General features: G+C 37.5%; 4 protein-coding genes across 6 annotated transcripts in view; 3 read left to right on the top strand and 1 right to left on the bottom strand.

Moving 5' to 3' along the window:
* LOC131301379 (serine/threonine-protein phosphatase 7 long form homolog) overlaps nt 1-25947 on the top strand; it is a 59551-nt gene that overhangs the window by 17833 nt on the left and 15771 nt on the right. The gene's annotated exons all lie outside the window — the stretch shown is intronic.
* LOC131301381 (uncharacterized) lies at nt 2470-4153 on the bottom strand. 2 transcript variants are annotated; one of them, XM_058327631.1, is made up of 5 exons: nt 4131-4147; nt 3878-4024; nt 3271-3372; nt 3126-3154; nt 2470-3019 (listed from the first exon to the last, which is right to left on the bottom strand). In XM_058327631.1, exons 2-5 carry the CDS (start codon nt 4016-4018, stop codon nt 2860-2862), a joined length of 432 nt encoding a protein of 143 aa, XP_058183614.1. In that variant the 5' UTR covers nt 4019-4024; nt 4131-4147; the 3' UTR covers nt 2470-2859. The 2 variants fall into 2 exon arrangements, with proteins under 2 accessions (XP_058183614.1, XP_058183613.1); XM_058327630.1 differs by having other exon boundaries at nt 3878-4153.
* On the top strand, nt 10154-12662 carry LOC131301380 (serine/threonine-protein phosphatase 7 long form homolog). The gene is made up of 2 exons (XM_058327629.1): nt 10154-10593; nt 11345-12662. The coding sequence occupies exons 1-2, from the start codon at nt 10182-10184 to the stop codon at nt 12415-12417; spliced, it is 1485 nt and encodes a 494-aa protein (XP_058183612.1). The 5' UTR covers nt 10154-10181; the 3' UTR covers nt 12418-12662.
* LOC131301385 (cytochrome c biogenesis protein CCS1, chloroplastic-like) lies at nt 23169-25155 on the top strand. 2 transcript variants are annotated; one of them, XM_058327636.1, is made up of 4 exons: nt 23169-23251; nt 23346-23565; nt 23665-23776; nt 24858-25155. In XM_058327636.1, the coding sequence occupies exons 2-4, from the start codon at nt 23462-23464 to the stop codon at nt 24933-24935; spliced, it is 294 nt and encodes a 97-aa protein (XP_058183619.1). In that variant the 5' UTR covers nt 23169-23251; nt 23346-23461; the 3' UTR covers nt 24936-25155. The 2 variants fall into 2 exon arrangements, with proteins under 2 accessions (XP_058183619.1, XP_058183617.1); XM_058327634.1 differs by lacking the exon at nt 24858-25155 and adding an exon at nt 23907-24321.

The raw sequence follows: 25947 nt of genomic DNA, 5'->3' as shown, positions 1-25947 counted from the left end.
AACCCTACTGATTTCTCCTCTATCCTCTCATCCTTCTAGGGAAAAGAATCACAATTGTGCCAAAATAACTTTTGCTATTTTTTTTTTACTTCGCACCGAAGCATGTCAAAAATGACTTTGCAAAATTATAATGGCACGGTGAACACGCATTATTAACAATGCATATATATATATATATATATATATATATATATATATATATACGGGACGGTTCAAGAGATACAAAAAAAAAAACACCTAAAAAAAACATCTCAAATCTCAATCTCATAGTTTCCGATCAAATTTTTATGATCCGAACCGTTCAATGTGTGTAGAATATGATTTTAAGGGTGTCCGCGAGAAATTAGCAAAAAAAAAAAGCCGGGAAAGGCTTCATTTGAGCAGTTTTTATTTGAACCTTTCAATAAAAAACTATTCGAAACTATTCGGATCAAGCCATTTCCGATCATTTTTTTTTGCTGATTTCTCATGGGTACTCTTAAAATCACGTTCTGATCACATTGAGCAGCTCAGATCATCAAAATTTGATCAAAAACTATGAGGTGTTTTTTTGAGTGTCCCCGAAACCGCCCCGATATATATATGCCACCAAATCAATCACCCTTTGGACAGAAAGATTGCAGTCTCCTTTGGATTGATCATAAAGCGCATGAACGAGAACTGGTTGAGATGACCACCCGTGGGCTTGCCCCAGCGGAAGGGGAAGGGCTTGCCTAGAAGCGGGCATGGTTCGACTCTTCTCTAGAGTTGATACTACGATTTACCAGGCGGGTCAGGGCGGTAGTTGTTTTGGCTCGTCCGGAGGTTTACATTCTATTGGTGGGTCCAATTAGTGGCCCACCTATAGAGTGGTTCCCGAACCCCTTCGGTCAGCAAAAAAAAATCCAAAAAAATCTTGGGTACCCGATGGCAATAGTCTAGTTGAAGCATCCCAAGTAAGAGCCTTACTCCTTCCACATGTTCAAACTCCCTCCAACAAAAAATAAGAACAACATAGCCAATGAACTTGGGTTCAGATAGCGGCTATAAGGAAGAGAATTAGATTCTAGAGATGTTAAATTTTATGCTTTTTTCTTGCCCATGGCTTACCAAAATAAAAAACGCCAGTACGTAACGATCAGTCGTATTAGAACAAAACATACGAAAAGGCAACACGGTTTGTTTCCGAAGGACTTGTACGGTTCTTTACCGAATTCAAGAATCCATTGGATGTGAAGTGGCGAACGAATCAAATGCAAGATTATTAATTTTCAAAGATCTATCATGGGAGAATATCAGCGACCCAAGACAACACATCAATCTTTATGAACGAGATCGATGCATTGGAGAAGATCGGCAGACCAAGGCAACATACTACAACGTTTGACGGGTCAGCGTGGCTCCCGTCGTGGCCACTGTTGGGGGTCACGGTATTTGCATAACGGTTTGGGTGAGCAACCGCGGCAGCTATTGGTGGTTCCGTGCATCGTGAAGCTTTTCCAGTGGGGTGTTCAGTGGTGGCTTGGTGGTTGCTGGAGGTGGCTTTGTGGCATTCGTGGTTGTAACTGTCTGGTGGTGGGCGGTCGTGACGGGGCAGCAGTTGGTTGGAGCTGTTTCAAAATTTTAGGTTTGTGTTTTGGGTTTCTTGGACTTGGCCTAACCCACTTTGGTGGATTAGGTTTTTTTTGTGCTTAATTGTAATATTTTCGGCTTTTAGGCCATCTAGTGTTACATACTTTTATTTATGATATATGGGCTCTAAGCCTTCAGGTGTTTGGGACTTCGTCCCTATTGGATTTATTTTTCAACTTTTGATTGAATCCCCTTTCCCCTTCCGCTTAATAAAATGTTACTTTTGCCGATAAAAAAAAACATTCTTCAATAATGAAATCAGAATTCTAAATTAAACCTGGGAAAATGACGGCCCAGAACGTGTTTTGATAATTAATATCTGCCAAGGACATACTGAGAACATTTGTTAATGACCAAAATATACTAGGCGAGTATTAATTATCAAAATACGTCATTGGCAGTCATTTTCCCATACATGTTCGAGTCCTATCAAAACATTACAGAAAATTAAACGAACAGTAGGAACATATTATCAAATAACACTGATACCAGCCCAAGCCCAAGCACAGTGATAAAGAAATTTTACTCGTTGTATAAGCAATGAAAGCATCAGATCTCAAAATCCTCTCGTTAATGTTTAAAATTTCAACTTTCCTTGCACGCTTTTGCCACATCATGAAGATTGCTTTGTGCCAGTTAGTTTCATCCATCACAAATCCAACTTCTAAAGGATCAATAATTTCAGGCGTAATCCTGCTTTCTTTCTGAATTTCGCACATCAGGATCCAAACGTATACTTGAACGTAAACTCAAATTACAAACTTAGGAACACAATGTCCCCCTGTGTGTGCCAACAGCCTCGTATCAAACAACCCGATATCGTGGAATGCCAAAAAATAGAGTCCAAAGGACGAAACGTGAGGAATTCCACAATCTCAAAATTCATAATCATATCCACCACTGTGATATATTAAAATCAACACATAATAGGAACTTGAATCAATATAAGGTAGGCTATTTCACATTCTTCCCTCACTAGAAATAGCCCCAAAGCTAAAAACTTGATCACTACTAGGATATGGACAAAGCATTTTAAGCAAACAGTTGTGCCAACACAAAGACTAGCAAAATAAAACCGGGGAGCATGCACCAACAAGTTAACATGTCTAGGTGCAAAACATAGTACTAACAATCTTAAGCCACCTCTTATCTTACAAGAAACCCAAGAAAAGCAAGCCTACTACCAGTTACCAGCAAAAGGCATCCCATATATCACCATCACCATAGTCCCTTTGTTCCAACAGAGGACTACTCTGTTTCAGGTGCGAGGCGAGGGGGCATCGGGTTGACAGGCAAGACATTCATAAGCACCATACATGGTTGTGAGAATCCCAAAGGTCTGCCATCGGTGCACGTCCTATATCCTCGTCCCATGGTGGTCATAATACGGTCTTCGCGTTCTTTCTTCCTGCATTTAATTTTCGTAATATATATATAAATCCTACTCATCAAGCAGGAGAATTGAAGTACCTCATAGAAGAAACAAAGCAGTATAACAAGACTTGCTGACTTACATCTTCTGCAAAAAGGCGTGGTGGAACAACTGCGAGAGATAAATAAGAAACTCTTCACAACATAGATGTGGTATATTTAAGTTCGAATCAGTAAAGGATACAATATACATGTCTGGACATGGGTGTATAAGCATTGAATACATACCATTTCTCTGGGCGATGGTCGACGGATTTCCTCCACAAAGTCAAAGACATGTGGTGGTACGTCGACACCGGGAGGATAAACAGTTATGTTCTTGAAAGGATCCTACGAATTATTGTAGACAAGTAAAAGAGAAGACAATCACCATCTTTAGGAGGCACAGAAGAAAACGGAACAGAGGAAAAAAAAAACAGCAGGAAACTGAAATAAGAAAAAAGAATAAAACCACAGAGATCAGAGATGAAATCCAGTACAGCAAAGCTAGGGAACAAGCCATCTGGAGTACTCGCAGGCGCAAATATTGAAGTTTGTGTCAAATTAGGGTAAATCTAATGAATAGCAGATCAAAGGAACACTAATTTTGCATGAGTTTAAGAAAATCTTGATTCAGTACTGTTAGAAAAGTTAGATTAGCACCTAGAAAAATATAATGCTCCATACATAGATGAGAAATTAACATGAAGTCGATGCGTTCAAACCAAAATTAGGGTTTCTAGAGTCCAAATGAACAAATCAAAGCATCTCACACCAGCAAATAGTTTAAACTAATAGTAATAAAAATTCAAAATCAAATACGAAAAAATAAAAAGTACGAATGGAAAATTTTTACATCAAGAGCCGTCAACATGGTATCTTCTTTCATGTCATCCTTCTGTACAAACTGATCATCCAGAGAGAGAGGGGCCAGGTGTTTGGATATGTACCCGATGGTATCTCCAGTGGCGGTGCGGCAATCGCAATTAGTCTCCATTCCGTTCTGCATCCCAGAGTGAGAGAGAGGCTTTAGAAGTTAAGATTAGGAATGGAGTTATTTTGAATAAGTATTTAATTTGTAAGAACCCTTAGCGAAATAAAAGTACAACCTTAGAAGTTCAGAACTAGGGTTTGAGATTATACACACAAACACATATATAGGCATCGGGAGTGTCACAATTTTAACACAAATTGTGACACTCCATCTTAGCCATTAAAATTAACGACTGAGATTAAAACTTAAAATATCTCTCAAAACATTACCACACAACCCTAACCCTAACCATAGCCACCAGTAGATCAATTCATCTCATTCTTTTGGGAAAGTCTTCAATACACACCCCTTTAAGGTGTGTACCATATGCACCTATTATGTGGTTCATATTGTGCCACCTCATAAAAAATTACTTGTAGAACCGGTCATTCATAAGTAACTTTTATACTAAAAATTCGTAACTTTTTAGCAATAGATTCGTAACATTTTGGGATTCATAACATTTTGGTGTATTTTAATAAGGGTGCATATGATACACACCCAAATAAGGGGTGTGTATTGTAGCACTTCCCCATTCTTTTTGCAATTGTACTGTAAAATTGGTTGTCGTTGAATTAGGTCCAAGTATATGTAATTTTTTTGAAAGTCGATTAGCTGTTTGCAAGGATTTTGACAGAAACTGGAGTAAAATTATTTCCAATCTAGGCAAGATATGAACACAAGGCTTGAGCATTTGAATTCACAAAAAGAGTAAATTTGGCTGGCTTGTCATCATGTCTAATTTATCTTCATATCTGTCAATATAAATATAAATATATATTTATATTTACACAAGTGGGTCGACCCAATCGGAGAGACGAAAGCCGACGATGGAGATGGTGGAGGATGAGACCGGTGATGGCGGCCAAGGGGCGGGAGGCCAACTGGAAAGTGAATCTGGGTGGTGGTGGCTAGGGTTAGGGTTTGGCGGTAATGGTGTAACTGTGTAGGAATGTTTTTTTTTTTTTAAAGAAATGAGTAATTTTAGGGTGTGGTAATAGTTTGTGTGATATGTTAAGTTTTAATCTCAATCATTGGTTTCAATGGCTGAGATGGAATGTCACAATTTTTGTGAGTAGGTGTGTGTGTGTGTGTGTGTGTGTATATACGGGGCGGTTCCGGAGACACCCAAAAAAATACCTAAAAAAACACCCCATAGCTCCAGATCAAATTTTGATGATCCGAGCCGTTCAATGTGATCAGAACGTGATTTTAAGGGTACCCGTGAGAAATCAACAAAAAAAAATGACCGGAAAGGGCTTGATCCGAACAGTTTCGAACAGTTTTTTATTGAACGGTTTAAATAAAAATTGCTCAAATCAAGCCTTTCCGTGTCATATTTTTTGCTAATTTCTCGCGGGCACCCTTAAAATCACATTCTGCACACATTGAACGGTTCGGATCATAAAAATTTGATCGGAAACTATGAGATTGAGATTTGGGGTGTTTTTTTAGGTGTTTTTTTGGAGTGTCCCTTGAACCGCCCCGATATATTATATATATATATATATAGGCATACGGTTTCAACACTGCTAGTCACATAGCTAAAGTACCCAGATTATGTGCACAGATTGCACTAAGGGGCCAACTATGGGTCTCACACAAACAATCTGAGTCATTCATTAAATGTAAAATATTTTTTAAGAACCTTGCAAAAATTCAGTTCAATTCGCTACCTATAGATGGAGAAATTTTTGGGTGCTAGGTGAGGGCCACGTGGTACTCGCTCAGCACATCAGGACCATCAATTTCGTTTTGGACAACTCGAATTTGGAGGGAGAAAAAAGAGAAAGAAAGAGGAGAGAGAGTGGTGTGGTGAGAGGAAAGAGAGAGTTTTAATCTGAAATGTCCAACACATTTTTTAACAGCCCGAATGAGCTGCTCAGACACCACGCGGGCATGGCCACATGGTACCCACGTGGTACCCAAAAATTTCTCCCATAGATGGGATTGAGGTATGTTCAAAGTGGGTCTGGGTCAAGCTCGATTTGGGCCGTGTGTTCAAAGTTGGTGTGGGACTCTGGATCAACCTCTATTTAGGCCGGGTTGGGTTTACAATTGATATGTTTGAACTTCACACTTTTTTCTAGAAACGGGGTAATTCTTTCCTTCACGTATCGTTTCAAGCTTCGGAGTAGGGCTGCAAACGAGCCGAGTCGAACTTCACAATATTCAAATTTATTTATTAAGTTTTTAACAAACACGAGCTCAAGTTCAACCTCAGTGAAAATTTAACGAGTCGAGCTCGAGCCGAGAGGGCATTAGCTTGACTCGAGCTCGAGCTTGTTCACGAGCCTCAACGGACCAACGAAAAATGTATATATATCCTTGCATAAGCCTAATACAACCAAAAATATTTTGATTGTGAAGGTATATATATTTTATTTTCCTATGGAGCGGGGGTGTATTGATATGCGTGTGTTCTCACCTCCTTTCGTTGATTGGAAGATGAAAACGAAAAGAAAAAATTATGAAATAACATTAAAAATCCTAAACTTAAGTATATATACCCCGGCTCGCGAGTCGACTCGAGCCGAGCTTATCTTAACTTGAGCTCGGCTTGTTTACAAAACGAGCTGAAAAAATCGGCCCGAACTTATTTGTTTAACTTCCGATCCGAACTTGAACGAACTACTACCGAGCCGAGCTGCGAGCCACTCGCGAGCGGCGTAGTTCGTTTGCAGCCCTACTTCGGAGCAATAAAAATAAAAATCTATGAAAAGTCGGTAAAAATAATTTATTATACTCCTTCCCTTGTCGCTTCTGTAAGGAGTATAATAAATTATACTGAGATTAAATGCAATCAATGTGGTGGACTATTAGTCGAATTGCGTGAATAAGGAAAAGAATCCGAATTAAGTGGAGTTCAAATCCTTCTTATACCCATATTTCTCAATATCTCTGTTCTCGTGCATTTTTGGCTGTTAAAATCAATTTGAAGTTCTTTTATCCCTTGAATTCTCTACCAAAAACATAGTTGTACATGACTACATGGGTACCAGAACAATCGGTACAGAGGACTTGAGGGGAATTAAGCAGTGGAGGCTCTAAGAATTTGTAATAGGGTGTTCAGAATTTATCTTAACTCGACCAGCTGATTTATTAACCAATAATATATGTACATAATCTCATATAGTTGTATAAATAGTACAGTAAAAAAACATGACCTCTATTCTAAAAAAAAATGAACTATGAGACAAATAAGAACTTAAATTTTTTTTTTTTAAAGTTGTATTTTATAATAGACAGTGTTTTGAGAATGGAAGTGATAAAATTTTATAGTTGTCTTAAATGAGTTTTCATATTTTGTGCCAACGTTTAACAAACATATTAATCTACTAAAACCTTTTTGAAAGAAATTGTAGCGACTACGTTGGGGTTGACCTTCTCGAAAATATGTTATTCTTTAGAATAACATGATGAAATTTTCTATCGTAATCTTAAATTCGAATGAATATTATTCAAGTTAACGGGATTTGCAATGTAGTTGATTTTTTTTTAAAGCTTTGTCCATAATTTTATAAGCTAACTAGATTAAAAAAAAAATAGTTATTGTCATGAATGCGAAAGTAACACATTTAGACCATCGACAAAAAGATAGAGAGAGAATACAAAGCATAATATTTACACCAATAGATTCTTCTTTTTACTTTCTTTTTACAATTTTTTTATTATGATTATGAGTTTTATTTGAAATAATGTGTTAAAGTGTTCAAATATGAATTATGTGAATTGATGGACTGTAATTGGGTTGGGATTGAGTGTTCAATTAGTTTTAGGTTAGGTGTTCAATTCTTTCTGTGTTTGATGTTCAAGACTTTTAGTATTGGGTGTTCATTGACATTTACATTGGGTGTTCTAAAAAAGTTTAACCTCATAAGTTTTATATGTATTCTAAGCAAAAAAAAATTGTTTGGGTGTTCAATTGACCATGGAACCCCTAAGGTGGAGCCGCCTCTGGAATTAAGAGGACTTGTGAGATTACAAGTGAGTAGTTATTCAGATGCCTTTGGGCACCGTCACGTGGTACTACATAAAACATCTTTCTTAATAAAATATTTTTGTGGGGTTCATGCACTTAGTATTTGAGCTGTACAAAAATATGCTGTGGAGAATGGTATTAGGTCACCACACGGGACCCGGGGATCCTGCCTAGCAGCACCTCTGCCGAGCGGGTGCCAAGCGGTCAATCCAGCCGTTCATCTCAAAATCGACGGCCAGGATCAAAACATCTTTTCCTTTTCCCTTTTTTTTTTTTTTAAATCCATTCGGTACCTTTGCATCGATCCAAAACACTTTTGAACGGCCGAGATACTCTCGACACCCCTGCTTGGCAGGGTCTCCCAGTCCCACCGTATGACAGTGCCCCAAGACCACTAAATAATTTTTCCAAAGTTATAGGAATTTGATTTACCCTTCCAGAGATGAACACATGCATAGGTTGGCAACTTATTGTGCCTTAAAAAATTTGGAAGTATAAAGGGGGACAAAAATAAGAGAAGTGATACTAATTATCTTTCCTTAGGTGTTAAAAGTGAAAACAAAGAATTGAGGAGTAAAATACTTAATTTTTGTCTTTTTCCGATGTAATTCCTATAAATGGATGAATTTGAAATTTAAGGTGTTATGGAATTTAAGGGATGAAGTGAATATGACAAGGAAACATAGTAATTCTTTCATTTATCTATCGTTTCATGAGTGCAAAATTAAAAAAAAAAATCTAAGAAAAATAGGTAAAATAGTAATTATACACCTTGCATTTATATTTCATTAATTTCCTCTTTATATTTAATTAATTCCTCGTTGGATTATATAATATTAAAAGAGGATTTAGTTAAAAAGAGGAAATCAATGAAATATAGAAGCAAGGTGTATAATAGATATTTTACCTATTTTTCTTAGATTTTTGTTTAAATTGGAGCTTAAGGTAATTTTATTTAATTTTTGGTCAAATAAGCTACAAAAGCGAGGGAAGTGTTTGTTCATAATCGAAACCAAATATCATTCATCATTTTTTTTAGAAAATAAATCTAAATTCTAAGTGTACGAGGAATAAAGGCTCTGACTCTATTCCGTTGCACCAAAAAAAAAAAAGAAAAAAGAAAGGCTCTCGCCGCTCTATATATATCCACTCACACCACATATGCCGACATAGTTACATAAATCAAAACCACCTCCTTTACAAACTTTTGTCTATGATCGTATCATGATTCCATTAGATAACAGCGATGGAGACGAAGAAGAAGGCCACGAAATCAAAGTTAAAGATCATTCTGTTCTCGATCATTGTTTCAGTGATTTACCAAATTAAAGGTTTGCGTTTTCTTTCATCTTAGATTTTGATTCTCTCTCTAGGGTTTCAATGATGATAAGAAAATCCGCGTGTCTTTTTATCAGACTTGAAACCATACTTGATTTGCCGGTCTTCCATATGAAACAAGATTTAGAACACTCTAAGGCCTCCTTCCAGAACATCTTCTTAAAAAATAAATACTTATTTATATTTTCAAATTCAAAAATAATGTAAATAAAAAATAATTTTTTTGTTTTTTTTGCACCGTATAAAAGATCTCGATAAGATCTATCAAAACAATATCCATATTCCTAGAAAAATTATTTGCATAAACATATTATTTTTGAGCTTGAAATTATCTCCTTAAAAAATAAGTACTTCTTTTTAGTTGCGGAATGGGGCTTAAATGAACGAATATACTCATAAAAGGCGATATGTTTGAGCACGCTAAACGACAAATAATGCTAGTTTTCATAAAATAAATTCAAGCGCGAAAACACATAAAACAAGCATTTAACTTTCAAGCTTACGACGAATTCTTTTTTTAAATGTGATTTTGATCTAACGACTATGATTGAACTAATTTTCAATCCAACGCCCATGAGCATCTAAGAAAATTTCCGGCTAAAACAGCCAACCACTCTGTCGCTCTGCTTTCAGTCGTCCCTCTGTGTGTATATATGTACCTTCTGTATAGCAAGCTAATAACAGTCCCAAACTCTCTCTCTCTCTCTCTCTCTCTCTCCTCCACCAATGGAACAACAACACAGAATCATGGAAGAGAGAGAAGAGCTCATGGTTTCCCCTACAGGGGATGTAAAACCAACCCTTAGAATGGCCCATTTCTTGAACCCTTCCCTCTCCTCCAATGACAACCCACTCCACACCCCCTCTCCTCTTTCTCTCTCTTCTAATACTTCCGAAACCCAAACCCAGGAAAACCCACTAAATGTATCTTTCAAAGGCTGGCGAAACCCGCAAAAGAATTGGAAAAACTGGGTCGATCATATGTGTTCCCTGCACAAATCCGTGTGGGAAAAAGCTGGAATCTATTATTCGATAATGGGTTCGGTTTACTCAATTAAGAAAGATTATGAGTTGGTGATTAAATTCGCAGAGAGATGGTGTCCCGAGACCAAATCATTCGCCTTTGATTTTGGTGAAGCGACTATCACTCTCGAAGATGTGATGACATTGGGAGGTTACTCCGTTCTGGGTGACTCTGTTTTGACTCCTCTTCCAATTGGTAAGAGACTTTTTTTATAAAAAGATCAGTTTGTGTTGGAAAAAATATGAAAATTAATTAATACTTATCATCGCCTCAGTTGATGATCCGAATTGTTCGTTTTACAAATTTTGGCATATTTATGTGGAAATTAGGTTGATCAAACATTGTTAAATTTTGGCATATTTATGTGGAAATTAAATTTTGGCATATTTATGTGGAAAAAATTGAGAGGTGAGGGGTACGTCTAAGTTTTTGCAAGTTGCATCTTTGAAGCTCTATCAAAGCATTTCTCTTTCTATTGCAATAATTTTATTTTTACGTTTTTTTATAATAAAATTTTCTTTACTAAAAAAAAGAAAGAAATAGACCTTCAAAGTCTAACGGTCCATTTCTTTTAGACAAATGTTATTCAATCAAAATTTTTTATTCAGATCGACCTCATTTTTTGCATAAATGGTTTGCATGTCAAGATCAATCGAATGAACGGTTCCAATCGTCAAATCAAACCATAATTGGTTCTATTTGTATCACATGATAGATCAACTCAAGAGAGGTATCTTACTTAAATGTGGCATAAGCATATAAAATTTGTTCACATTTTTTAGATGTAGAGTAGCATTGTGTTAACTCTGGAAATTGTCGCAGTGGTTAATCGACTTGCCTCACCGGGACTTACCACCCTAAGATTGCATGGTCAATTTCCCTTGACATCGATTTCTCATATTGTAAGACTTTAATTTCTGATAAATCTTTGTATCTCATCAAACAGACAGAGCATCGGAAGAAACCAGAGAAGAATTGCTTCAAGCACGATTAGAGCTTGTAAGGACAAGAGCTCGAAAGGCTAATCAAGGTGCATGGATGAACAAATTCATGAAAAGTGGCAGTAGAATCGAGCAGGAGGCATTTCTCTTTCTCTGGTTGTCAAAGTTTGTCTTCTCTTCAGCTGTGGGACATGATGCCGTTGGAAATAAGGTACTTCCCATCGCTATACATCTAGCCCAAGGTACAAAAATCGCGCTTGCACCGGCTGTGCTTGCAAGCATTTATAGAGACTTGAGCTCTTTAAGGGAGAGAAGCAAAAACGATGTTTTTGCATCAACTGTTGGGGCATCTTTCCGATTAATTCAGGTTTGGATTTGGGAGAGATTCCCTGTGTTGGGACCGAATCCAAATCCCCTGGCATATGGTGAGGCGAGGTTTGCTCGTTGGCACATGGTGAAGAAACCGAACAATGAAAATGTAGAGTTTTCTCTGGCAACGAGTGGAAAATGTTTCCTGTGGCGCCCTTATGTCATGGCGGGGACTAATCAGTCGATTCATAGTTTGTATGGTGAAACGGGAAGATGGTTATTGGCTAGCCCCCGTATGGCTGAAGCGTTGGAATCCTTTGGCCGGTGCGTGAGGGTTTCTGAGCTGGTTGGATTGGATTGTATAGAGGAGTACTTCTCACATCGCGTGGCGAGGCAATTTGGTATGGACCAAGACATTCCAAGGAAAGTTGTTTTTTGTCCCAAGGGAAATCCTGAAATGGCATGGCAACACTACAGTAGGCCTATTTCAGATGCCAAATTGTATATTCCACCGCGATGCTTGAATTCACATGTCACCACTCAATACCTTGAGTGGTGGAAAAAACCAGATGGAACGAAGGGTGTTGTAAAAGTGGAAAATGATTATGATTCCAGTTTTCCTCCCGGATTTCCTCCCAAACGCTTTGGGAAGATGGCAAATATTTTCCTTCCGTTCCTCCCGGCTTTTCTCCTAACTGGACAATCAAAACGGAAGACGATGTTCCTGCTGACTTTCCTTCCATCCCTCCCAGCTTTCCTCCCAGACTAGTAAGTAATCCGGGCAACAATGAGTCCTCTGCTACACTAGCACTAAGTGATTTTCCAACGAAAATGAAGGGTAAGCAAAAGATAGGTCCACCTAGCTTCTTCAACTTCTGATAACGGAGTACTCCAACGGTCGATTTGGAATCATACATGTTCCATTACAATGTTGTATATTCATCTTTTGTTTTCAGTTTTTTTTGGGTAATATGTTGTACGCGTAATCTGATCCGGATACCAAGTTATAAAAAAAAGAAACAAAAGAAAAGAAAAAAAAGGAGGTTGTTGTACACGTGTTAAATTTCATTAGCAAATAGATGTTGCTGCAAAGTACTCATGTTTCTGTTTTCAATGCTTAGTCAAAGCCTATGAAAATCAACTTTAATTTTCTGATGTCATTTCCTTCGACAAATTCGATGAGCTGACACAATTTTAATGAACTTCCCTGTTAAAATATGTTCCCTATGGATCGCATCAATCGATGAAAATAATATATAGTATCAATTATGATTACAACTCTCCGGAGAGCTAGCCTGTTAACGAAGTAGATTCGAATCTGATAAAATTTGACTTCTAGTAAAAAAAAATTAAAATTTAAAAAATAAGACGATAAAAAATTATTCTTTATAAATAAGAATAAGAAAGCTATACCGGATGCCCCTTCCCATCCCAACAAAAAGAAAAAATAAAGAAGCGTGATCGGAATTATTTCATGGAGCTTGTCGTATTTGACATAAATAAGACGATCAAACATGGGCATTGAAACACATAAATTTGTCAGAAATTATTCTTTATCTAATCATAGTTTTGTTTCTCTCTAAAAAAATGATGTGTTTTCCCTGTTGTGGGTGCCGATGAACGATAAGTCTCATTTACTAACGAAGAATTCCACGAGACGAATCACCAATTTTGATTACACTCACAATTCCGGTCAGAATAGAGCGAGACAAGCTTTTCAATGCTGAAAATTCTTGCGCCTCTGTGTCGAGGGATTTTCTGACCTTTGGATATAAAATGTATGTAACGACTCTGATTTTTGGTAAATAAAAATTTCGTTAAATATTTAAATTTTATTTTAATTACTTAGATTTGCTACTAAAAAATTTCTTTTTAATTTTAATAATCCGTCATAATTAGATTTAAGTCCTTAAAAATATTCTTCTTGACTAAGAGTCCTACGTAACCGATTAGTTAGAAGAACCGGACCACCGATTCACCTAGTTACATTACCCTAACCCTAATTGGACCTTTTAGACCATCTTTGAGCCTTATGAACCCCTCCAAACCTTATAGGACCATTAGACCATAGGAGTAATCATTTTATTCCTATGTTTAGTCATTTCAAACCCTAATTATGACCAATATTCCTTTATCCCTTGGTCCATAATTGTTAGGGGAATTTTTGTCCCTTGGTTAATAGACCTTTGACTTGCCAATAAGCATGACAAGACAAGTCATACAAAGAATCCCATCATTTTGCTTCCAAAGGAAGCAAGGCTAGCTTGCCATGCATGCACACCTATGTTCTAGTCTTAAAATCCTAGACTTACTTTCCTAGATTTTCTTGGATGTATGTAGATACAAGAGAGAGAGAGAGAGAGAGAGAGAGAGAGAGAGAGAGAGAGAGAGAGAGAGAGAGAGAGAGAGAGGGCCAGATGGAGAGAGAGAGAGAGAGAAAGGCCGGATGGAGAGAGTGGGGTGGAGTGTGTGCATGAGTTTTGATTACTTACACAAGCAACATTTATAGCCTTAAGCTTATTTTTGACCACTTGCCAACCCATTCTAGTCTTCCAAAGTACAAAGCTAGCCCATGATTATATTCTTTCTTGCAAGCAACCTCTCCATAGACTTGATAAGTCAAAAACCCTTCATGATGGCCTAAGATTTGGCCTACAAATGGAAGTGACAAGCCATAGAAGGCATGGCATGATTGAAGTCTTGAAATGACAAGACTATGGAGCAAATCCATGGGGAAAAGAGAGGAGAGGGAGGCCGGCCATAGAGGAGGGAGGAGGAGCTCAAGTTTTGCCTATAAATAGCAAGCCATTCCAAGCATTTCAACTCACACCTTCACTTCTTGCTCTCACTTCTCTCTAAAAACCATTTCTGTTTTTCCAGGCAGCCTACTGCCCTTCGTAAATCCTCAGTTTTCTCCTGCTTAGGCTAGTTTTTAGAACCAACTCCCTTCGGAAAAGTTGTAGAGCACTTCGAAACCTTCAAGTTAGACCCAAGAACCATCCAAATCGGTGAAGAAATGACAAAGATATTGTCATCCAAATTTCAGTAAAAATCTCGGATTTCAATATCCAGACAGCTTACTGTCCCTTCTTTTATCCCCATTTTTCTCCTACCTAAAGTAGTTTCTAGGATCAACTTCCTTCACGAAAGTTGTAGAGCACTTCGAGAGCTTCAATTTCAACCCAAGAACGATCATATTCGGCCAAATATTGACCGAGTTACTGCCATCCAAAGTTCGGTCCAGATTTGCGAGTTTCACCGCCCGTAGAAAACTTCCAACTAGCTTATTCGGCCCCGACTAGCTTCGGATCAAGGTAGATAAATCTCTACTCATTCTCCCTAGTATAACTTTAGTTATTTTTGTTTATGATAAGGCAAGTTAAAGTATTAAGAATAATTAGCAAGCTCGTTTTACAAAATCTTGAAATAACATTACGATCATGTAGATTAATCTTACTCACTATCTCTATGTATAACGTAGGATCATCTTAACTCCTATCTCTAGGTATAAGCCGAATATTCTTGAGTATTTTCTTAAGTAGATGAGGTTATCTATTGCTTTAAATGCTATGTGCGATACTTGTATACATGAGAAACTTGAAAAGAGCTTTCTTTAAAAAGATGAAAAGGAAGGGGAGTATGTTAAACATATTGACCTTATTTTTCGAATAAACATATGTTGCTTAGAATTTCTCAAAAGAAAGAAAGAACGGTTTTCGAATGGTAGAATTTGACACTTGAATAGAAGTATTCGTATTTTGATCTTTAGGATGGTTATGAGCATGATTATTAATATAGAATTGGATGATCTTGCTTGTTTAGTTTCAAGATTACAATGAATGATTTATGTTTGTAAAAAAAAGTCCTATCGCGGAGTCTTTGCATGTAACGAGACACGAGAATCGAGAAAGTAGAAACATGACACCCAGGGCGTGATTAATGAAAGAAAATATTTTTCGAGGAAGGAAATATTTTGAAACTACATAATGACCGGTTTTGGGTGGCATTATGTGAGTTGTGTGCGTGTGCAAAAGTAAGATTTGTGAAAAACCCAATGAGAACCCGGAGCGGCGGAATCATTGTGGGGATACTCGGGAACCCGGAGCGGCGGAACTGAGGGTTTAGATTTCGAAAACCCCAAATGGGAACCCGGAGCGGCGAAACCATTGTGGGATACTCGGGAACCCGGAGCGGCGGAACCGAGGGTTTTGAATTGCGTGCGTTCCCATGGGAACCCTGAGCGGCGGAACCATGGTGAGGTATGGCTTGGTTATCCGCGGTATGGAGCCAATGCAATCGTGTGCCAATGGAAACCCGGTGCGGCGGAACCATTGTGAGGATACTCGGGAGACCGGAGCGGCGGAACCGAGGTTGGGTGTGTTAAAAACGGATTTTGAAAATGTTGATTTGTTTATGAAAAGTGAAAATGGAGACACGGTCTACGATGAGTCGCGTAGGAGAAACTCAGAAAATCATGGACACCAACGCTAGGAAAATAGCGAATGTGGATGTGTCATTGTTATTCATTTATGCATGAGTTATGTGACAATCATGAGTTGTGTGCTATATCCTGCTATTTGTAAGTTAAGGGTTGGTGGGTATAGGATTATTCTATTGAGCTTTTGTAAGCTCACGGTGTTACCTTTGGTGACCCTGACATATTATATTGGTGGCGACGCCGGTATAATGTGTCAGACCTCATAGATGAACATGGTGAACACTATATCTTGGAAGCTTTCGGAGCTGGCCAGAATGGAAGAAGAGGCGGAGCAGTAAATAGGAACACTAGTCTACCCTCCTTTTGTTTAATAAAGTACTCTTGGGAGAATTATGTTGTAATATTGAGCTAGACTTTACTTAGTTTATCAATGAAATTTGCCTATTTAACGTACCCGAAATTCGGGGCGTTACAATGTAAAACCTCGTACACACGCAATCCAACAGTAGAAAAACCCTCTGGACAGAGGCATATGGGGGTTTTCGGAACAGATGCGATCGGACCCTAGATAAAGCCCAACAAAAGGGCACGGCAGAGCCGAGGTCCGTGATATTTGGTGATTGGTAATTGTATAGAACAAGAATACTTAATGCATGTGTATAAATCCATATGAGTGAAAACATTAGGGGCTTGTTCGTTTGGGGTTTTAAAACCCCTACGCATGGTCAGATGCATCTCTCTCTCTCTCTCTCTCTCTCTCTCTCTCTCTCTCTCTCTCTCAAATTTTCTTTTTTAAAAAATCAAATTTGTAAGAATTGAGGATTAGGAGTTTGGAGTATTTTGAGTCCAACAACATTTGCATATAGTATAGATAGATAGATATCTCTCTCCTGGCTCATAAACCAACAAGTTACATGCAGTAGCACTATATATCTATGGAATTTACACATTGTTATTATCCATGTGCAAATAAATGTTGTTCGGACTCGTATTAATATTATAGATCTCGTGTCCGTCGCAGACTATTTTGTTTCGGTAAATAAACAGTACTTACTACGAAAACCACAACAAATCATACATGTCTTCAAAAACTCAACCTCCTGGAAAAACATTTCCAGCCCAAAAACACCAAAACCCAAAACAGAACAAAAAAAGCTACACCAGCCAACAACATATAGCGCATGCTACCCGCGTATAGAGAGTGCTCGGCCACATAACATTAATTAGGAACCTATGGCTAGGCCTAGGCCCATGGCAAATGCTAAGGGTGCCCCAGTGGTGAAAGGAATCCGATAACAGTAGTATAATTCTCTATATAAACGGGCTATCCTTCTTTGGTGTCGACAACTACCCTAAATATAATATGAACTTGAGTAATTGTTAGGGTAAAATGGTAAAAATTAATAAAATAGCTACCCACGCTTTTATTCAACAGCACATTTGCGCACACACTTGTGTGCCCAACTGCTAGTAGTTTTATCAAAGGGGACTGGGTATTAACTTGATTATAGGAATTTGATTTACACTAGTGGAGATTAAACAATTGGATAGAGCATCTATAAGTATCGGATTGAGCTGATTTTTCACGGAGCCCCTTGAAAAAGTATTTTACATTTAATGAACGGTTCGAATCATTTGTGTGGGGCCCACGGTGGGCCCCACAAAAAAATCTGTGCACAATCTGTACATGAAATGTATGTGTGGACAGACTTTCTGTTAAGAAAAGTGATACTGTAATAATTTTTCCTTAGGTATTAAAAGCGAAAACAATGAATTGAGGAGTAAAATGCTTACTTTCTGTCTTTTTCCAATGCAATTCCTATAAAATGGATGAATTTGAAATTTAATGTGTCTTCGAATTTAAGGAATGAAATGAATATATGAAGGGAAACGAAGTAATTCTTCCATTTAATTATCTATTGTTTCACAAGTACGAAAATTAAAACAAAATCTAAGAAAAATAGGTAAAATAGTTATTATACACCTTGTTTGACTGCTTCTATATTTCATTAATTTCCTCTTTTCAACGAGGAATTAATATTGCATAATCCAACGAGGATTTAGTTAGAAGGAGTTAATGTACCCTACTATCATTCAAATTGCAAGAGTATAAGTTTCGCTTGACCGAAAAAAAAAAATTGCAAGAGTATTGAAGGGATTAATTTTTTCCATTTAAGCGGAATTTACACTTGTAAAGGTGAATCCAGACAGTTTTTGTGCATTTAAAATTGAGATACAGGAAAAAAATAGTTCCTTCCATTTGAATGGTGTAAGAGTGATAGATAATGCAAGAAAAAAAATAATGACACATTTCTGATATTTAATTTTCATGAAATTACAAATATCATTTATCAATTTTTTTAGCAAATAAATCTAAATAGATTAAATTCCAAGTGTTCAAAGAATAAAGGCTCCTGCCGCTCTATATATACCGACTCACAAAACATAAGCACACATTGTTACGTAAAGCAAAGCTGCCTCCTTTATAGGTTTTGTCTACATGCACATCATGATTTCATCATCAGTTAATGATGACAATAAAGATGAAGAAGGCAATGAAATCAAAGACATAGATCGTTCTGGTTTCGATTATTGTTTCAGTGATTTACCAAATTAAGGTTTGCGACTTCTTTTATCTTAAATTTAGATTCTTTCATCTTAGTGTTTCTATGATAAGACCCGCGTGTCTTGTAATCGAACTCAAAATCATGCTTGAATTGCCGATCATTGATATTAAAAAAGATTTAGAACCCTCTGAACGAATGAATATACTCATAAAAGGTGACATGTTTGATCACGGTAAGCGACTGATAATGCTAGTTTTAATCGTACATAAAAAAAAAAATTAGCGCAAAAACACATAAAATAACCTAGTATGAATAAATCGACCTCACTTTTTGTATGTGATTTTGATTATTGAATTAGTAATTTTCAATCTAACGTCCAAGAGAATCTATGAAAAACTAGCGTCATGCTCGTTCAATCCACGGGGACAAAAAAAAAATTTATTGAGAACTTTTTCGTGTAGTCTTGTATATCAGTGGATCGGCGTGTATGACGATTCAAATTTACTCTATTAATTTTCTCGTAAAATAATTAAGAAAATTCTACAATAATAAAAATAAATAAAGAAATGAAGAAAAGAAATAGATTTCAAGGAGTATTTGTTAGTATGTTATTGATGAGTGAACTTAGATTTCTTTTCAAGCAAAATAACGTATATATTTTACATTCTATAAAAAGTGTCGAATGAAAACAAAAAAGAACAAAAATGTAAAAATTCCATATAAGATAGAGAATTAATGAAAAAGTTTCATTTTATTTTAGGTAATACATTCTTGTTTATATATATATGTTAGCTGAACTTCCATCTACGGAGTAATATTTTCCTCTCTCTCTCTCCTCTTCCCTTTCTAATCTCTCTCCCTCTTTCCTCTCCTCCTCTGTTTTCCACTGTAGGCGGTGGGGGTTTTTCAGCCGAGTGGTGGCGGTGGCGATGGGTCTTACCGGTAGGCGGACCATGGCGGCGCGTATACATTCAAGAGAGCAAGAAGAGGCGCGGGAGGCCCAGGATGGACACTGGCCGGTACGGTGAGCCTTCGGCGGCCGCGGCGGTGGCGCAGCAGGAGGCGGTCCATCTCCACTCAATCCGCCTCCACCTACCGCCACTCAATCCGCCTCCACCTACCGCCACCCCTTTCTCCGGATCCGACGCGGCGGTCTCCGGCGACATCCTCTCGGCTGGGGCTTGTTTTGTTTGTCTCTGTCTTTGTTTTCTGTTTAGTCCCCTGTTACTCCTCCCAACTTAATTCATTGGGATGAAAAGCCTTGTAGGTCTTTCATAGATGTTCCATTACAATTAATGTTACATTTCATTTTTGGTTTTCAGTTTTTTTGGGGGGTGATATGTTGTTATACATTGGAAAGAAAGATCGGTTTCTCAAAATTAGTCAATGTGAGCGTTAGTTGGCCTAAATACCTGATTATTAAATAATAATAAAAATTGTTATACACATGTTAAATTTCTTTGTCAAATAAATGTTGCAAAGTACGGACTCATGCTTAGTCAAAGCATATGAAAATCTTAACACAAAGTTTACTTGTTTCTCTCTATCGTTCCAATTTTATCATATGTCAACAAAGAAACATTCTTCACGAACATCCAATTGTGGGTGCTTGGGTGGTTTGCCTATGACATTCTGTTAATTGTGCATCTTTGTCTTATATCTGTCCCATTTCAACTGAGATTATAACATGTAAACTCCTAACAAGATTATACTCGAAGAAAGATGGCTACATCATGAATATGTGTTGATTGAGTAAGATGGCATAACAACGAGAGAGTAGCATCACAACGAGAGAGTAGCATGACTCACGACAAAATTGAGCAAGTGGCAAATTGTGGCTATAAAGAAGAGAATTGCATTCTAGAGACATTATTAAGTGTTATAATTTTTCTTGCCCATGTCTTTCCAAAATTAAATTAACACGTACGGTTCCCAAATTCACTATCTTAAACGAGGAATTTTTCAAGTGCCGAGCAGGTATATCCTACGTGGTATCTGTTCGGCGCATACAAGCCGTCCTATATATTTTTGGACTCCTCGGATTGAAATTCTCTCTCTCCTCTCAACCCCGCACTTCCTCTCTCATTTTATTTTCTCTAAATTCGAAACATTCAAAAATAAAATGGACAGTTTGAATGCGCTGAGCGGGCACCACGTGGTACCCGCTCGGCACTGAAAAATTCTTTAGAGAAACCTCTCACATACAATCACTTGTAAGCTCAAGGCCGCCAAACAAAGCGTGGAGAGGGAGAAAGGGGGCGTGGCCGACAAGATTTCGGTGTCCGAGGGCGCGCCGCTGCTGTCGGAGGACGGTAACGGCAGCGGCGGGTATGTGTCTGCATCTCCATCTCTCTATTTCTTTTTCAATGGTCAGGGTGTCCGGGCCAGCTAATTAAGCACATCTCTACTAATCTCTCTTCTCCGGTTCTATCAAAGGCAAGCTATCCACTCTAAGATTAAAAAATTTACAAGAAATTACTTTCTATGAAATTCGCAAGAAATTATTTTCTTTCACTCTCTCTTGATGTAGATAATAGTGTCCGTACTTTAAGAGCATCTCTAAAGTAAGTAGCAAAATCAAAATTAAACTATATTCGAAGATTCATGTAAGCAAAAGGTATAGTTTAATTTTGGGACGTAGCAAACTCGATACACCATTTTGGGACGCACTCATCTTTAAAATAACTCATCCAATCACATATTTTTACATTTTAACTCAAAAATTTCAATCCAAAATTGTGAACCAAACACAGCGATACACCATTTTGGTGCAACACGCTCTCTCTAAGTTTGAAGAGCGAGAAATTTAGGATTGGTAAGAGCATCCACATTAGAGTAGCTAAACTACCATGTACCTCACTTTAATGAGCAAAATGGAAGAAACACCCTCACATCAGCCTCTGTACTAGTAGGGACCACTTGCCAAACTTTTAGTTTTGCAACAGTTCCTCTTTATCTTAAGAGAGGCACTATTCATTCGTTAAAGGTTTTTATATTAATTTACTTTGTCTTAACCACTCCTTTTATTTGTTTCCAACCCGGCAGTGTTCATCCATGGGGACTATTTTATTAATATTTAATTGAGTAGAAAGTGAAAGTAAAGAGTTTGATGTAATAGACGTTTGAAAAGTGAGTAGTTAAAGTAATAATGTGAGTTTTTAAGGTGTAATTTGGTACAAAATTTAAAGAGGCTGATGCGAATGCCCTAAACTAGTTAATTTATTTTGGCAAGGTCCGTTAGAGTAAAAAAATAAAATAAAATAATTAACGTTTGAAGAGTCCCTTGATTGCAATAAGTTGCCAGTGGCTCTTCAACTTGCCACTTGTCACCAAAGCTATATTTGGTGTAAAATTATGCTACCCCTTGGACATGCTCTAATGAAGTAGTAAGTGTGTTATATTACATCAACTAAAATAAGTACTACTTGTATCTTTGAATTAAATGTGATGTATTGTGAGAGATTGACATATCTCATAAAACGAAAAATAAATACTTAAGAAATAAGAACCTTAGCGGAATGAAGCCTAATTATATATGTTTGATAGTTTTTTTGATCTCGGGGTAGCTGTAGTAAGGGCGTATGGGTCTATCTCAGATTCCATAATTTGATTTGAACCGTTGTCTTATTGGCCTCATTGTGTTGATTGGACATTAGGAGGTACATAGTGCAAGACGCATTTGTCTTGAAAAAATTGACTGGTAATTGAATTTTGAGAATAAACTGAAAGATAAATATGCTTCCATAGTATGGTAGATCAATCTGAATTTTTAACCTTGTCAAAAAAAGAAAAATCTGAATTTTTAACAAGTCATATACTCAAAAGAGCCTAATGAAAAGAACAACCCCCGAATCCGATTTTTGTTTGGAGTTGAAGCTTTCATTGAAAAGCAAAAGCTACATGAAATATGATGGAACTTCTCAAAAAATCGGATTTTAAAGCTGTTTTTGGCCATAACCTAAAAAAGCCATAAGATGCATGTCGGCACTCAAGCCGCGACAATTGTTTTATTTACATACTAGGGTTTGTCCGTGCCTGAAAGCACGACGCAACATGAGATCTAATTAGTGGCAATTGTGAAATTAATATTGTTTGAAAGAGAGATGGAGAGTTATAGGATTTATGGAGCAAATCAATAGTTAGAATTTATAGAGAGATAAAATTTAAAAACCGGTAGCGTGAATTGTTGGAATAAGTAGAACAACTTATGTACGTGAATTGTTGGGATAAGTAGAACAACTTTTCAGCTACATTTAACTGTGAAGTCGTCGTCAAAAAGCAAAAATGCTTGAGGAATGCACCTCTTTAAGTATTTGAGATGATGCAAGTGAAAACAAATTATACGGACATAGTATTTAGCTTCTGTTAATTTGCAGATATGGTGCTTACTAATCTACTAACCGGTAGCGTGAAAGGAGACGAATCATCTCCATCGCGAAGAAGATGAGTTTGGCATCATAAGATATCTTCTTTTCCTGTTTGCAGAGTTCCTAGTGGTTCTCTTCTTCGTATCCCCTGGTTCGATATCGTCCCCTGTGGTCTTGCATAACCTTAAAGTTGATTTACAGATCTTGCTTTCCATTATAGGCTTCCATGAGGTCCACCTTGTCATCAAGATTCTTTAGTCTCGTTGCATTTTCTGTATTCCACTATATTCTCAATTGCATTATCATTAATACGATGACTCTTCAGGAACCATTATCGAGCAAGGCGAGGCTCCAGGTTTCTACTTTCAGAAATACCCTGAAGACCATCCAGCCCTTGGGTTTTTCACCTGGAGATAGATTTTCGCCCTTGGATTCGACCATATGTTCTCTTGTCCACTGTTTCTCTCACTGTTAACTCTCCTGGCAGCGTCTCTCATGGCCTGCACATATACAACGCAGATCCCCCTGGTTAAGGTAGCAAGAAGGTCTGGTTGGGTTATCTGAAAATCTATTGCCCTTTTTAGCTGCAAATGTTTGGAGGAGCTTTTACTCCACCGGAATGAATTTTCAAACTCTATCTGCAGATGGTCTTTCTCACACTCAGCAGAGTCCATCAGCAAGCAGGAGTTTGCGGAAACTCTACCCAGAGCATCAATTCAGGATTTAGGTGTCGTTTTGATGGGATCTGGATACGAGGTATGACATTTACCCTTTTTTCCTTAATCGTTTCCTTTTTCTTTCCCTCTTTGGATAGTAATTGGTGATGATAGTTAAAGTATTCAATCTATCTGTGATGAAGATTAGTGTGGAATGTAGTCTATTACAGGGGGTGGGATTGCCCGTATCGAAAGTGATGGAATTTTTGTTATCCCATCTATGGAGCAACATTGCATCATCTTCTGATGAGGAACGTCTAAAGTACTAGTATTAACTAGCACCTATTTAAGACTGCAAGTAGGAAAGAAAGTAATTGACATCGGCTGATTTATATTGTATATCAGACAGTGAGAGGAGTAATGTAATTCCAAATTAAAGAGACTCAACCTCATGATGGGTTTGTTTTGATACTTCTTCATATAATCCTGGACATCAAGTCAAGGAACAAAATTTCCATTTGTTTCCTTCAAAAGGGCTAAAGCGTATCCGTTTCTTAATAGATCATCATGTAACAGTAGCAGAATAACGAAATCCCAGTGTTTTCCAAGAACACCAGAATATGGAGAAGTAAAGAACACAACAAAACATAGAGCTAGACACATAGGTAAACAAAAGTTGTATCAACTCAGCTTAGGAATTCATTTGACATTATTTGAAAAATTTTCGTTTCATAAGATGTACTTCTTTTCATACTTGTACCACTCTACAAGTCAGTGAATCAATCTACAAATTCCAAGTATGTTTGAGTATCAATTATTGAGCAATTCACATACACTTCTACCGACCACTCCTCTCTTAGATATGTGTCGGCCCCACACATTTAATTGTGGAATGGGCTCCATACATATGTGAGAGAGGAGTGGTCGGGGAGTGGTCGGTAAGAGTGTACCTAGACTTATTGTTAATTATTAGGCTTTTTTATGCACTAAGATAAGATTTACTTCATGTGTGTAAGCATTTGTTGTACTTCCAATTTTGTCTTCTCTATAATTTTTGAATATTTCTGGTATATGCTTACCAAATAACCCCAGAAATGACATTTTCATCCTTTCTGCTGGTTTACCAGCTTTCAGCGTTTTGCCCGGTTAAACAAATTTACCGAACTAGCCCTGTTTTATAGGTTTTTTTGAAAGGGCCATCTTTATACGCCTTCAAGGGGCTGGCTGGTCGGTTTGCTCCAATTGGCGTGCATTTATGATTTAGCCATGCTGCTGATAATGGTGGGCGGAACTCTGAGTGCTGCCGGGAGCTTCAAAGGTTCAGTTACTGTTCCTCAGGGTCTAAACTTTATTGTCAGAGATGTGTTGGGACCTAGTTGGTTTCTCTCTTTTCGTACAGAAGCTTTCAATACAGAAGTTCACGTCAACAGATTCTTCATGGACTACTATGATAGTGGAGAGGTCTCTCGCTCTCGCTCTCTCTCCCTATATATGTGTGTGTGCGCGTGCTTGCATACGCCATTTGGATCAAATAATTCCTGATGGTCAAGAACTCATCTGCCTGACGGCTTCAAGGGAGTCATGACCTAAGAAAAGAGGAAAAGCGAGAATTCGTTCATCTTATGCATTGTTTGTTTCAAGGAAAATATTAATTGTATTTTCCGGTGTCTGCTGCTATGGAAAACAAAAGTCAACCAAAGGATATTTTGTGGTCAACAAAAACTGAGTTGTTTTTTTGCGGAAAACATTTTTTCAGACCAGCAGTACAACTAGACCACTAGCCCTCATATACAGCCAACACCCTGGCCGGAGGCAGCTCCGTCCCCCACTACCATCACTACCATAGTAACTAGCACCATAAGACCCCGTTCCAGAAACCTTCTTAAAAAATAAACAGCTTATTTCACATTTTCAAACTCAAAAATAATGTAAATGAAAAATAAATTTTTAATTTTTTTTGCATTGTATAAAAGATCTTAATGAGATCTTTCAAACAAGATCCATAATGTATATTTTTAGATTTCAATAAACCCTTCATTTTTGAGCTTGAAATTGCCTTCTTAAAAAATAAGGGCTTTTTTCCGTTTCCGGAACGGAGCCTAATTTTCATGGTTGCAACCAAACACAGAAAACCGTTTTAGTGAAAATCATTTTCAATTGGCGATGTTGTTGGAAAAATTGGCTGCTGCAATTCTGAACTGTTGGCGAAACCTCCACAAATGCTGAAATACACTTCGAGTCACGACTATGTCGCTTTCCTAAAGACAGTAT

Source organism: Rhododendron vialii, chromosome 9a (genome assembly GCF_030253575.1).
Source record: "Rhododendron vialii isolate Sample 1 chromosome 9a, ASM3025357v1".
NCBI classification, from domain to species: Eukaryota; Viridiplantae; Streptophyta; class Magnoliopsida; order Ericales; family Ericaceae; genus Rhododendron; species Rhododendron vialii.
The sequence above is the reverse complement of the archived record's forward strand: the minus strand, read 5'-3'. Positions and strand labels throughout refer to the sequence as shown.